The sequence below is a fragment of the Notechis scutatus genome, chromosome 3, assembly GCF_049901735.1.
Source record: "Notechis scutatus isolate UNSWTSFEM ecotype Mainland chromosome 3, rNotScu1.2, whole genome shotgun sequence".
Lineage (NCBI taxonomy): Eukaryota > Metazoa > Chordata > Lepidosauria > Squamata > Elapidae > Notechis > Notechis scutatus.
Window position 1 is genome coordinate 83043268 of NC_142011.1, and position 14180 is coordinate 83057447.

Consider the following 14180-nt stretch of genomic DNA (forward strand, 5'->3'; position numbering starts at 1 on the left):
GAAATCTTGCCAAGAAAACTGCAGGGATTTGTCTAAGCAGCCATCAGTTGTCAACACTGATCAAAGGAAAGATAACAATAAAAAAGTAGTTCAAAAAGATATTTATTTAAATATATTTGGCAAATATATTATTTTCCGGAATAAAACTGTAAAATTTAAAATTCAAAAATAGTATATTTTGAGTACAATCTTATCTAATGAAACATTCTGACATTTAAATAATATTACAACTGAAGTATGCATGTAAGTAAATATATAGCATTTTTGCAATTATGGTATTATCCCTATAGCAAAATTGACTATCAGTGAATTATTATAACCAAAAAGTAGAAACTTCTCAATTAGCAATTGAAGATCTCTCATCCTCAAAATTGGTTTATTCTTTCCCACTGATAAAATATTGTGTTTATGAGCATTAGAAAAGGCCATCAAATATGCCAAGAAAAGGCTTAATATCACCATCATCATCAAGCTGATGCCTAGGACAAAAAAAATACAAAGAAGGTATTATTTTTACTATATTAAACCCTATAAAATTACTATTTTAACATAACATGAAAATACTATTAAACCAAAATATTGCGCTAGAGTATAAATATTAGTAGGATGTGCAAACAGAGAATTTACTCCTGGAAACCACTGTATCATTTCAAAATGAAAATGGTCCTGATATTGATCTGGAGAAAAAAAAATGTGTTCCAGGATTTTCTAGAATATTTCATTCCTAAAACAATGAGTTTTGTACAGCCTTAATTATTTGCATGTCTTGTCTTATGTCAACAATGAGCATTCTCAAGGCTGTAAATAGAACAATTGAATATCTTTTATCTCGGTCAGAAAGAAAAAGTTTAGAATCTAAACTTGGAGCACACAGAGACTACTGCATACTGCAATGGTCAATCTTTTGTGTTTATGGTTTTACTGTTGTCTGAAATAAAGAAACTAGTTGAGTTGTGTCTATATGCAGTTATAGAGAGTTCAGATTTGCAGCCATGCTTGGGAGAAGTCTGAAATATATTGTAGGAAAGTAAAAAGAGTTAGCTAGTTGTGAGTTTATGCCTTTTGAAATACATGTCGAGAAAACATTATGAAAATTTCAGTTTGAAGATTCTACTGAAATGTTTCTTAATACCTAAGATCAACCCCCTTTGTCATAGTTCTGTTAGTAATAAAAAAGTCTCCCTTTCCAGCAACTTGGTAAGATCTCAAGGCTGTTTCTGAAGTTGTAGTTAATTTCATTTTCAGCTTTTCTGGTGGATTATATTCTTGAAGTCTAAACTGTAATACAACCCCCCCCAAAAAACAAGTAGATACAGTTAGCATCATATGATCAACGGTTTACTTTTATTTTATATAGATTTACACAATTGAATCTTGGGAATATAAAGACCTAATATTATACTAAGATGATTCTATGCCTCTATGAGAAAGAGAGAGAGGGAGAGGGAGTGGGAGAGGGAGAGAGAGAGGGACTGTGGCCCCATCTTCCCAAACTTCCCTGTCCTATTGTTTCTCTTATTCTTTTATTTTTCTTATATGTACCCATTTCATGTATTCACAACTATGTATACACTTATACTTATTATCTTGTAAACAATTGGCAAATCAAATAAATAAATAAATAAATAAACTTATAGATATGACCTGAGCAGTGCTTAACTGCATCTTAGCATAAACAATCAACCCTGCTTTCAGAGAGAACCTCCCCTTATTCCATCTAACCAAAGGCTAGAAACTTCACTCACTGCTTATGCTATTACCTGAGGGCAGCCTTAATAAAGAATTGCAATAGAATAACTAGGTGATGAAGGTATCATCCTTAATCATAGTCAGGCAGTTGATTAGCATCTCCTTAACAATGAACTTCCCCAGTGCTGCTGCCACTTCTGAAAGTGGAGCTTTTGCCTAACCATAGAAATGTTCCAGGCCCATACTCAAGAACCTGCTGAGTTACCCCAATATTTACCAATAAACTAGATTTTTAAGATTTGCTACCTGTAGCCCTGTAAAAATCTTTGCTTTCCCATTGTTTGCCATTCCTATTTCTTGTAAAACTGGGATCCAACAATCACTGAATAAACGTTTGGTTATTTCTGCTCTGTGTGATACCCCTTTCTTCTGAATTTTTCACGACAGCAACTATCTTTCAGAAAATGTACATACAACTTCTGTCCTGCCTCAGTCATGCATATGTAAACATACAAATGTCGGAAAAGTTTATCAGACATAATTGGTAATAAACCTAATAAAAACCAGGCATCTTTTCAATATGCATTTAGTACAATATTAGACAAGATTATCAAATGTGTATATTATCACTTACAATATTTTGATTTCCATATTCTAGAAGTAATTTGTTACTGGATGGAGGAGTCAGTGAAGGAGAGTAAGAATTGTGTAAACAGACATCGGGTTTTGTTTTATTTGGAGAATAACTAAAAAAAACACACCGAAATGGAATCCAAAATGCAAAAATAAAAGATTATAAGGTTTTAAAAGACAGCAAGGTGCTATCACAATAAATTATGTAACATTTTGGAGCATTTTCATTCTAAACATATACGAAGGTGTGTAGTAACAGTAGGAAATATATACATCTCTGCACTCCAGTCTTAATATATGTATATTTAGGATGTTTCTGCAGAAGTTTTGTTTACAAGATTGATCTGATACCAAGATTCAGTCTGCATTAAAGAATAAAGATTTGCATACAAAAAAGATTTTGTGCATATATAACTCTTATACTTGTGAACCAGAATGGCCTTTTTAAAGAAATCATAAACATATCTTCTTATGCAAAAGCAGTCTGTTAGAGGCGGCCAGAAGACAAGTGGGATAGTGTATCTCTGGGGAATTTAAATTTGAAAGTCTTTGTATATGCAAGTATAACTGAAGATACATAAGTAGTTGTTTTATTACATTATATATACCTTTTAAAAAGTGCCTCAGGAGGTTTTTTCTGGGTGTTTTGGCAAAGTGATGTATTTTTTCTCAAATTCTGAATGCACGTGTTTTTGGATTCCAGGGGAGAAGATTCTAAAACATAAAAATAATGCCAAACATCTTGCAAATAGTATCTAAAGATAACTGAAATTGATCTGATATAGAGTTGACCTTTGTTTCATAAAATAATCAAATGGTTGTAGCCTAAATTGGGAAGTAAAAAGTAATCTTGTAAAAAGATAGTGCAAAGCCACTTCTGCATTTTTGCCAAATATTCACACTAATATTTCAATTTAGTTACCAGGAGTTAAGCAAAACAGAATCCTTATCAAAACAAAAGCTAATCAATCATACAGCATGCTTATTTGTGATTTAAATCTAACTTCTTACTCAGTGATATACCGCAAAGTAAACATTTCTCCTTAAAATCTTGTCTATATTCCTAAAACCAATACACAAAAAGATCAGATATGACAATTAAGTGTATCTGCCTCCAGTGTTCCAACTGGGTGTGGCCAACTCAATATAACTCACATTGAGGCACGCACCTCCTCGCCTGGCCTCTCATGACTGTGGGGATGCTGCAACAGTTGTAAGTGTGAAAAATGGTCATAAGTCACTTTTTTCAGTGCCATTGTAACTTTGAATGGTCACTCCACACAGGCAAAGTACCAGCAAAGGAGGGGGGGAAAACTCCAGAGACGTTCCTGAGACAGGAAGTCTAGTCCTGCCAAGAATGTAATAAGGGTTAACGGAGAGGCAGTTTCTGTAAGCAACACCAGAATGTTTCCTTCCTGCCTTCCTTACAGGATTAGGCCAGTAATTTCTTCTAACAACCGGTTCTCCAAACTGCTTAGAATGTTAACAACCGGTTCTAGCGAATAGGTGCGAACTGGTAGAATCCCACCCCTGACTATGGGTATGCTATATTATGTTTTAGAATCTATATTCTATTATTTTATTTACTCCTTTTTATATAATAAAATAATATTTTAGTCACATGTTAAAAACATTTTTTTGCACTATGTTTGTGACTGGAGAGGTTTTCTTTTTTGGCTGAAACTAATAATGCAGATTTTATATACAAAATACTAGTACATAATTTAAACTAAAATTAGCTACTACATTTATTTTTTACCTGGATCTTTTAACTCCTGCATATTAGTGTTGTTGTGTACAAAACTCCCATCATTATAATCATTCCAAATTTCATTTCCTAATTCAAAATTTACATTCAAAGTTTCAGAAAACAAAGAGACGCTTTTATCTGCATCAGTCAAGTTGCTCATTGAAGATTCTTCAAGATTTTCATATGAGCCCATTGTCGGATTACTCTTTTCATCAGACTGCTTCATAGCAAAGAAACCTAAAATTTGACATAACAATAATATTCCAATGTAATTTTTTACATTATTAAAGTAATAAATTTCTCCAATTTAAACAAAGACAAGTGAATCCACAACACCATTTTTGGAAGTAAGTATCATGTTTCTAATATGGAGCAGATATTTATTTATAAAATGTGCATTTGATTGCATTAATTTTTACAAGCTTTTCTAATTATTTTATACTGATCTGAAACATTCACATTCAGATACTTATGACACTGGCTTTGATAGTAAATGTATTATTTTGTGTCAAAAATCTACAAAATAAGAATATTCTGGGATAATAAAGATAACCCAGTTATTCCTTTATGTTACCATATAATGAAGTGAGGAAGCATGATGTTCCAAATACTTAATGCAATTAATTTATATCATTGAAACTACAGGAATTAAAAGAATTGAACTGTGACTAAATTGTGGCCAAGTAAAATAAATGTTAAAAATCATTAAAAATGTACCATTCATTTTGCAAACTTCAGGTTTCAGTTGAAATGTTTGACAGACATTAGAACTGTAGATGTCTTCTGGTAAAGGGGATCTTGGATGTTGTACATGTTCTAATCTTTAGAAAAATGAAATAATTAGAATCAATGTTTTAGTGAAATAAATTTGAGACTATTATTAAAGAAAACAAACAATTGCCTTTTCCTACACAGTACAACTTGATGCCATTACCATGGATCTTGACAGACTAGAACAGGGGTCCCCAACCACCGGTCCACGGACCGGTACCGGTCCATGGAACAAGTCCTACTGGGCCACTGGTTTGCTGGGCGCCGCCATCTTTTTTTGATGAAAAAGTGCTTCCGGTGAGCTTTTCCGGGTAGAAAGCCATTTCTACCGGAAAAGCTCATCGAAGCTGCGCCGCCATCTTTTTGATGAAAAAGTGCTTCCGGTGAGGTCACCGGAAGCACTTTTTCATCAAAAAGATGGCGGCGCCCAGCTGATGCCGGTACCGGGCCGCGGCGCCCAGCTGATGCCGGTACCGGGCCACGGCATAAAAAAGGTTGGGGATCACTGGACTAGAACACTGGGCTGTATCTAACAAAATGAAATTCAATGTAGAGAAAAGTAGGCAAGAAAAACCAAAAGTACCCATATAGACTGGGTGAAACCAGGCTCAATAGCAATAACTGTGAGAGGGATCTTGGAGTCTTAGTGGACAACCAGCTAAATATGAGCCAGCAGTGTGCAGCAGCAGCCAAAAAAGCTAATGCAATCCTAAATTGCATTAACAGAGGGATACAATCAAGATCAAGTGAGGTACGAATACCACTCTATAAAGCCTTAGTAAGACCACACCTAGAGTACTGAATCCAGTTTTGGTCACCACATTATAAAAAAGATGTTGAAACTCTAGAAAAAGTACAAAGAAGAGCAACCAGGATGATTAGGGGACTGGAGACTAAGGCATATGAAGAACGGTTACATGAACTGGGCTTGGCTAGTCTAGTAAAGAGAAGGACCGGGGAGGAATGATAGCAGTCTTCCAATATTTGAGGAGCTGCCACAGAGAGGAAGGGGTCAATCTATTTTCTATAGCGCCTGTAGGCCAGACAAGGAATAATGGATGGAAACTGAACAAGGAGAGATTTAACCTGGAAATAAGGAGAAACTTTCTGACAGTGGGAACAATTAACCAATGGAACAGCTTGCCCTCAGAAATTGAGGGAGCACCATCACTTGAGACCTTCAAGAAGAGATTGGACTGCCATTCGTCAGAAATGGTATAGGGTCTCCCGCTTGGGCGGCAGGTTGGACTAGAAGACCTATAAGGTCCCTTCCAACTCTGATTATCTGTTATCTGTTATCTCTAAAGTGATTATGCCTTTCCATCATCTTCCTGTAATTGCTATTTCCCAGTTATAGGTGACTGCTTGCTTTAGCTGGGCAACTGGAAGGACCTTTATGTCTTGTGTTTTTAGCCCTTCCTCTGAGAAATACTCCTGTCCTATGTGTATATTATTGGCTTAAATTCTATCTATCTTCCCCCATGGGGCTTGTGCCTCTCCTAGTTTAGGGATGTTCACTTTAAATTTAGATGATATATGGTACAGTCATAATTAACACAGCGCTTCATCTTGGCATGCCCCTTAATTTCTTCCAGATATTGAACTTCAGTATACAGTAATTTAGGAACACCTCCAGATTATATTGTCTCCTCAGTAAATCAACAGAACCATAACCCGCATAATATTTATTCAAGTTATTCTGTATTCATTTTCCAAGCATGTTTTAATGCCCTTCCTTCTGCAGTTATGGATAGCAGGTATAAAGGAATCCTTTGTGTTTCAGGTGAAACTGAAGCACTAGAATATGTTTCTCTGTGATGTAAATTTGATGCAGAACTGTGTTGTCAATTAATTCACTTTTTGGAAACGCTGCCTTGCCCCCCAGATCAATATTATTTATCTAGAAGTTTTCTTAAATCACAGACATCTTACAATCATTTGTTTTAACATTCAAATGTTGTGCTATAGTGATCAAGCTACATCATATCTAGATTTCTTATTAAAGGTATGTCATATATTAAACTGTTAACATTATTATATGTTTGGATTGTACCAGAGTTGTTCTAATTTATGTCTTACTAATCTTGAGCTGTAATAAAGAAAGACAATGATGATAGATGACTCTTACTGTTACTACAATACCTTGGCAATCCTGGAAGAAAAGCTTTTGGAATATAACTAAATTGTTTAAGATCGACTTTTTGAGATTTATTTGACATCTGCATCTAAAATGTAGAAAAAATATTATTATTATTATTATAATATACAGGTACACATATATTTATTTCTTGTGAACAGCTAGAAAATGAGAAACCACCACTAATTAAAAAACCTATATATGAACATTATTCTCTCTCAGACTTCAATCCTAAAAACTACCATGCTACCAACATGTCTATGGAGATTCTCAGGAGTGGGATGCTCCCGGTTCTGCCTGGCTCTATAGAACCGGTAGCTCTGAAGAGCAGCAGACACTGAACCAATTCTGTGTTTGCTGCTGTTTGGCCCACCGGCCCGCCCAGGCTTTTACCTGTCCTTTATTTCCTGCTTTTTCAACCTCAGCTGCTTTGCGTGGCACAGCTGAGGTTGAAAAAGCAGGAAAAAAAGTAGCTTTTCAAACGCTGCGCACCTGCACACAGTGCTTTTTAGCTGTCTGGGCAGCACAGCTTAAGGTTTTTTTTACACGCGCGCACAAAATGTAGTCACTAAAGCGGTAGTAACACCGGTTGAATCCCACCCCTGCAGATTCTCTGTCATCCAGGTCATGGTTGTCCCAAAGGTGCTTTTTCAAGAGGCAACTGGAGTTTCTTATTTTTCTTTGAAGACAGTTTGCTTCTCATTCAAGAAGCTTCTTCAGCTCTTGACTGGATGGTTAAGTTCATTTCTGAGAGCATAACATACTGAATTACCTGTTGCAGGTGGGCCCTTTGAATCCTCCTCCATGAGTCCAATATATAGAGCTGAAGAAGCTTCCTGGATGAGAAGCGAAACATCTTTAAAAAAAACTCCAGAAAGTCCAGTTGCCTCTTGAAAAAGCACCTTTGGGATTTGCTACCAACATGTATTAAACTAACATAACAGATAACAGGCATAACCTTCAGTGAAAAGAGCTTCAAGTGGGAATTGATTGATTTGGAATGATGATAGTGATTTCAGTAAATGTCAGCTTTGAATTATGCAAAGATCTCAGCAAGTGAAGGGCGGCTATAAATCTATTTATAGTTTATTATTACGGTGTATTATAGAAATATAATTTATTATATTTCACTCACTATTATAATTGTTATATCATTTTATGATAGAGAAAACTCCTACAAAAGGCAAGAATAGTTTGAAATCTGTAAATTTGTCTCCCTTTAGTAAAGGGAAAGACTAGATGGCGATTCCATAGAAATAAAAATGATTGCACTGTAAAATCTTAAGAACAAAGTATTATCCCCCAAATCCTGCAAGATGGCAGTCAAGAAGCATTGTCAAACTTTTGTCTGAAAAAAGTAGCATAATGTACAATATCCAATCTTAGTTTATTATTCAGTCCAACAATCATATTCAAATTAGCCACTAATGTTTAAAGAAAAATGCACATATTTTTTTCATTTCAAAGCTACCTCCTGTGGAATACTGGTGTCAGCTTCTATACTTATTCCAAATAAATGGTCTAGAACAGGGGTGTCAAACACAAGGCCCGCGGGCCAAATCCGGCCCGCCAGACCTCGTCTGATGGCCCGCGGTGCCGCCGCCAGCCTTGCAGCCTCCCCGTTTTTTTTTTCAATGAATTTACTCCGTGCCTGCACGGAGTAAATTCATTTTAAAAATGGCTCAAGTTAAAAAAAAAAATAATTTACTTACCTTCCGGGACCTGGCCCGACTTCTTCCTGCCCCGCACTGCTCCCTGGGTGTCGGACGTGGCGTCATCACGTGGCGTCCGCCCGACATCTCCAGGGATCAGAGGAGCGCGCGGACGCCGCGGAGAGGAGCAAGAAGAAAGAAGTAAAAGAAAGAAAGAAGTAAAAGGTAAGTAAAGTAAATGGAGGGGCAGATGGCTGGGCACTATAAAAGGGGCAGATGGCTGGGCACTATAAAAGGGGCAGATGGCTGGGCACTTTAAAAGGGGGCACATGGCTGGGCACTATAAAAGGGGGCACATGGCTGGGCACTATAAAAGGGGGCACATGGCTGGGCACTTTAAAAGGGGGCAGATGGCTGGGCACATATAAGGCAGGTGGAGCGGTAAATTTTGGATATACTGACCACTTCCATGTCACTTTACAGTGGTATAGGGACCATAAACTACAATCAAATACCCCAAAAATGTCCAAGAAAAGAAAAGTTGATGCAGAGGGAATTACTTACATTATTACAAAAAACAGTAATAATTGAATGCAGTGACATTAATTTATGATAATAAAGAGTGGACACATAGACCTACAGATACAACCGGCCCTTTGATGGGGACCAAACTGCTGATGCGGCCCCCGATGAATTTGAGTTTGACACCCCTGGTCTAGAAGATTATAAAACATTTATTTCCCAATATTTTTTCTGGCATAATTTGTACCGTCGCCTTAATCTTTTTGTAGGCATTTTTAATGTTAATATAATATTCCACTTTTTTTCCTATTTCACAGGATATATTCAGCATTAGATATTATATTTCACTAACAAAAATGGTCTTAATTTCAAATAGTTATTTTATTTTAAAAGGGCAGACATATTTTTTCCAAATTCATGTACCTTTAGTCGCTTGACTGGGGGAATGGCAGATTCAGCATGCCTGTTTCTTAAGTCAGTAAGATATGAAGAAAAAGCTGACTCATTCTTCACGTTAGATTTCTCTGAAACTCCAATTTTACCTTTAAAATGTAATATATATTTTCATTTTACAGGCATATTTTATTTTTGTTACACAAAACTAGAAACAAAAGAAAAATAATTCATAAAAGTTTCAAGTAAATTCTTGTATGACAACAGCCAACCACTTCCATTTTATTGACAACATTGCACGTACCAATTATTTCATGTACCAGGCCATGGCCTGTTAGGAATTGGGCTGTGCAGCTGAACATGAGCAGCAGACGAGCAAGCAAAATTTCATCTATGCATGTGCTGGATTTAGGTTTCATGTAAAATCATCCATCACCCTTGTCCATGGAAAAATTGTCTTCCATGAAACTAGTCCCTGGTGCCAAAAAGGGTGGGGACTGCTGCTGTACATTAAGAATCTGTCATGTTCCAAATGTAAAGCTTTCTCCTATATACCCATTTTTTAAAGTGTTTACATTTATGAGAATGTGCACATTTCTAAACTCAAGAGGCTGAGTGAATCTTTCTCTACATGCAAGCTGTACTGTATAAGTTACAATAAAAAAATAACTCACAACAATCATGTCCACATGTTTCTTTATTTTTGCAGTGGTGATTGCATTTTCTATTTCCATTCTTTATGCTTAGTGATTCTTGGCTACAAGTGGCTTCTTTTTTTTTATGTCAATTTGATGGCATAAAAGAAAATAAAACTTTAAACATTATATCAGAATCAAATACATGGTAATCACTGAAAAATGGCAGCCTTTGCACATTATTTTACTGTTTTTTCCACAAATTCTATAAGGTAATATGTAAGTGAAGAAGGAACATGTAAAAACATTTGAAAATGATCATGTAGGAAACAGGTGATAAGACTACTTAAAGTTTACTATAATTTAAGTGAATTTGTCCTTAATTTACCAGTGGTGGGATTAAATTTTTTTTACTACTGGTTCTGTGGGTGTGGCTTGGTGGGCGTGGCAAGAGAAGGATACTGTAAAATGTCCAGTCAGAGGTGGTATTTGCCAGTTCTCCGAACTACTCAAAATTTCCGCTACCGGTTCTCCAGAACTGGTCAGAACCTGCTGAATAGCACCTCTGGTATACACCAACACTTTAATGTCAGAACAAAAGGATAAGACATAAAGTATACATTCCGTTTCTAAAACGTTTGTACCAAATTAAATCCCACTGTGTTCAGTAAGGCAATCTCTGGAAAATTTATCTGAGGAATCTACAATTTAAATAAAAACCAACTAAAATATTCAGATTCGAAAAACAAAATACCTATACATTATGGATCCATTTTATATATTATTTTTAATGAATTGGCCTAAAATCATTAAAAAGTTATTTGCTATTTAAAATATTAAAAACAAACTTTAAAATAACAAAAATTCATCAGAATTCTAGTGCTATTTATCATCACAAAGAGAATACCTTGGGCAAATTTCAAATGCCTACTAAATAAGTGGGATTTGCATTTTGAATATTAAACCCAAAAGCACATTGATTTTTTTTCCTTTGCCAATTCTTATCATAATTATTTTAATATTCTGCAATCAAAAACTTCTGAAGTAGGCCGGTACCCTTTATAGTTATACATTATTCACTATCAAACTGGGTTCTGACATCAAACACTTATCTAAAATCTATTCGGCTGCTACCAATAAATATTTAATATGGAATTTTTATTTACCTTTATTTGTTCTTAATTTTGATGACCCTACTGAAGATGTCTGAGAGCTATCAGATTTTCCATGAGTTATCATGATTCCAAACTTCTTTGGTCCCAAGTAAAATGGTTTATATTTCTGCTGAATATCCAATCCAACTATTAGGGGAGAGAATTATATATATATATAGTTTTACAAATATATCTCAAATACATATGTGTTTGTGTGTGTGTGTATGTAAAATATAAATAAATGGAAGGAACAGAAGAAAAACTAATTTTAATGCAAATTCCACTCTCTTGCCAACAGAATGTTACAATGTATTTTGTATGGTAAATAGTATGTAAGAGTACTGGATCAGAAGCTAATTTAAATATTTAAACATATCTTTTACTGAGCCTCTTCCTTTTTCTTTTTCCAATGTTTTCTATTGATTGTATCTTCCAACAAGCTTGCAGAGAGTGGAAGAAAATATGGATATGCATTCTATTAGGTAACAATAACACTCTTTATAGGTCCAAATGATCTAGGAATTATATACTAGGTAAAATGTACTTATTATACAAATATAATATTCACTTGCCATTGTAAAAATAATCATAGTGAGTTTTGTTTTTTATTACTTTTTCTAATAAAAATATTATAAAATACTAATTATTTTATTGTTTATTATATTTATTATTTATATAAATAACTCAAGGCGATGAATATCCTTTCTCCAACTTTCTCCATAAAAACCACCATGTGAGGTAGGTTGGGCTGAGTGACTGGTCCAAAGTCACCTAGATGGCTTTCATGGCTAAGGTGTCACTAGAACTCACAATCCCACAGTATCTAGTCTAGAGGCTTAACTACTGGACTAAACCAGTTTAAAAACTTAAACCTCATTCCAAGCTCCATCCTTAAAATACAGTTATATAAATCAGTGGTGGGATTCAGAATTTTTTACTATCGGTTATGTGGGCATGGCTAGGGGGTATGGCTAGGGAGCATAGCCATGTGATTGGATGGGCTTGAGGTTCTTTTGTTTTTGCTTTTTGCACCCCCTCCCCCCCCTTTTGGGCCTTCTGAGCCTCAGAGAAGTTTCCGTTGGGCTCAGTTAGGCAGAAAAAGGAGGATAGGATGAGCATGCAGCACTCCCCTGCACTCCATTTTGGGGTGTACTGAGCGTCAGATAAGCCTTCTTGGGGGGGGGGGGGTTTGATCCCAGAAGGCTTCCCTTGGGCTCAGTCAGGCAGAAAATGGAGGATAGGAGGGGCATATAGCACTCCCCCATGCTTCGTTTTGGGGCCTCCCTGTGGCCCTGGAAGGCTAAAAATGGAGGGGGTGGGGGGCTGTGGCCCTCCTCCATTTTTTGCCTTTCTGGGCCTCAGGGAAGCCTCCTGGGTGAAGCAGTAAGTAAGCAAGGGGAATCCTGGTACAGCTGATCTTAGGAACAGCTGATTGTTGGGAGGGGGAAAAAAAGAAATACTTTAAGGAGTGACTGAGCAGGTGAGCGTCAGGTGGCCGGCCCAGGGTGAGCGAGCATCAGTTGGGTGGGGCAAGCGAGCGGTGACTAGGCAGCCGGATTGGGGGCATGGCCAGCCAGAAGTTACTACCGGTTCGGCAACCCACACCAAATCCTTGCTATCGGTTTACCAGAACTGGTGTGAACCAGCTGAATACCACCATTGATATAAATGTGTCATTATCTCATATGACAACCTTTTTCAATCTATTGATGTGCTTCTCAGACAGTTTGGCTGGGAGCCCAGTGATCATTGTTTAAGATATTTCAGTAAATAACTTTTGTTTCAGATCTCCATTGCTTTTTGTTCAAATTCACTGGATGACTTTTTTTCCATGACACAATATGTTGTAAAGCAGAAATGCAGTTTCACTGTAAAATCAGCATATAGTAATTTAAGAAACATGAAACCCAAGAGGTTCTCCATTTAAAACTTAGACTTATTTTTAAAATCCAAATCCATAAATTAATTTACCATATTCAGAACTGATTAGATTTATATTAAGCTCATCAGAATTAACAGCTCTTCTTACTTCAATCTTTTTAGTCCAGTTTCCAGTTTTCAGCAAAGCAGAATCCCTGCAAGTATATAGTGAATCAATAGCTTAAAATTAAATGTGCAAAAATGCACAATTGTTAACGTTTCAAAATAAATTACATTTACTCACGTAATCCTTTGTCTAAAAACCACATGATTATCATTATCTCCTATTACTAGGGTTGTATAATGAAAATCTGGAGCAGTTCTTTTTATCTGCAGCTGTTCAAAGTTGGTTAATGTGATTGTAACTATGATTTCAGCTACTGCTTCATTGTACTTTGCCAGCTTGAAAATAAATGACATACAATTCAAAAATAAAATTAGCTTTCGCATATGATATGGTAAATAAATATGAATAGATTCATATTGGCTGGATTCAGATACCATGCTAAGCTATTTCAATGTTATGACACGTGTGTAATGATGCCATTCCGCTTAATGCTACCATTACATAATTGGACCCCAAATTCTGATACATATGTTACAGAATATAGAATACAGAATAACAGAGTTGGAAGGGACTTCTAGTCCAACCCCCTGCTCAAGGAAGGGAACCTATACTATTCTGAATAAATGGCTGTCCAATCATTTCTTAAAAACCTCCACTGATGGAGCACCCACAACTTCTGAAGGCAAGCTGAAGACAAGAATTTCTCCCTAGTTCTAGGTTGGATATCTCTTTGATAAGTTTCCAACCATTACTTCTTGTCTTGCCTTCAAGTGCTTTGGAGAATAGGTTGTCCCCCTCTTTTCTGTGAGGTTCTCTCGAATACTGGAAGACCGCTGTCGTGTCACCCCTTAGTTGCA

The 14180-nt window shown here is 36.1% G+C and overlaps 1 protein-coding gene across 1 annotated transcript in view; it reads right to left on the minus strand.

Annotated features, from left to right (window-relative positions):
• Positions 1 to 290: 290 nt before the first annotated feature.
• HFM1 (helicase for meiosis 1) overlaps positions 291 to 14180 on the minus strand; it is a 64142-nt gene continuing 50252 nt past the window's right edge. Inside the window, 12 exon segments of the mRNA XM_087959982.1 lie at positions 291 to 479; positions 1133 to 1278; positions 2324 to 2435; positions 2931 to 3036; positions 4082 to 4309; positions 4790 to 4893; positions 6986 to 7068; positions 9578 to 9696; positions 10222 to 10317; positions 11349 to 11483; positions 13308 to 13411; positions 13501 to 13658. Coding sequence (XP_087816108.1) covers positions 416 to 479; positions 1133 to 1278; positions 2324 to 2435; positions 2931 to 3036; positions 4082 to 4309; positions 4790 to 4893; positions 6986 to 7068; positions 9578 to 9696; positions 10222 to 10317; positions 11349 to 11483; positions 13308 to 13411; positions 13501 to 13658 — 1455 coding nt within the window. The 3' untranslated portion in view covers positions 291 to 415.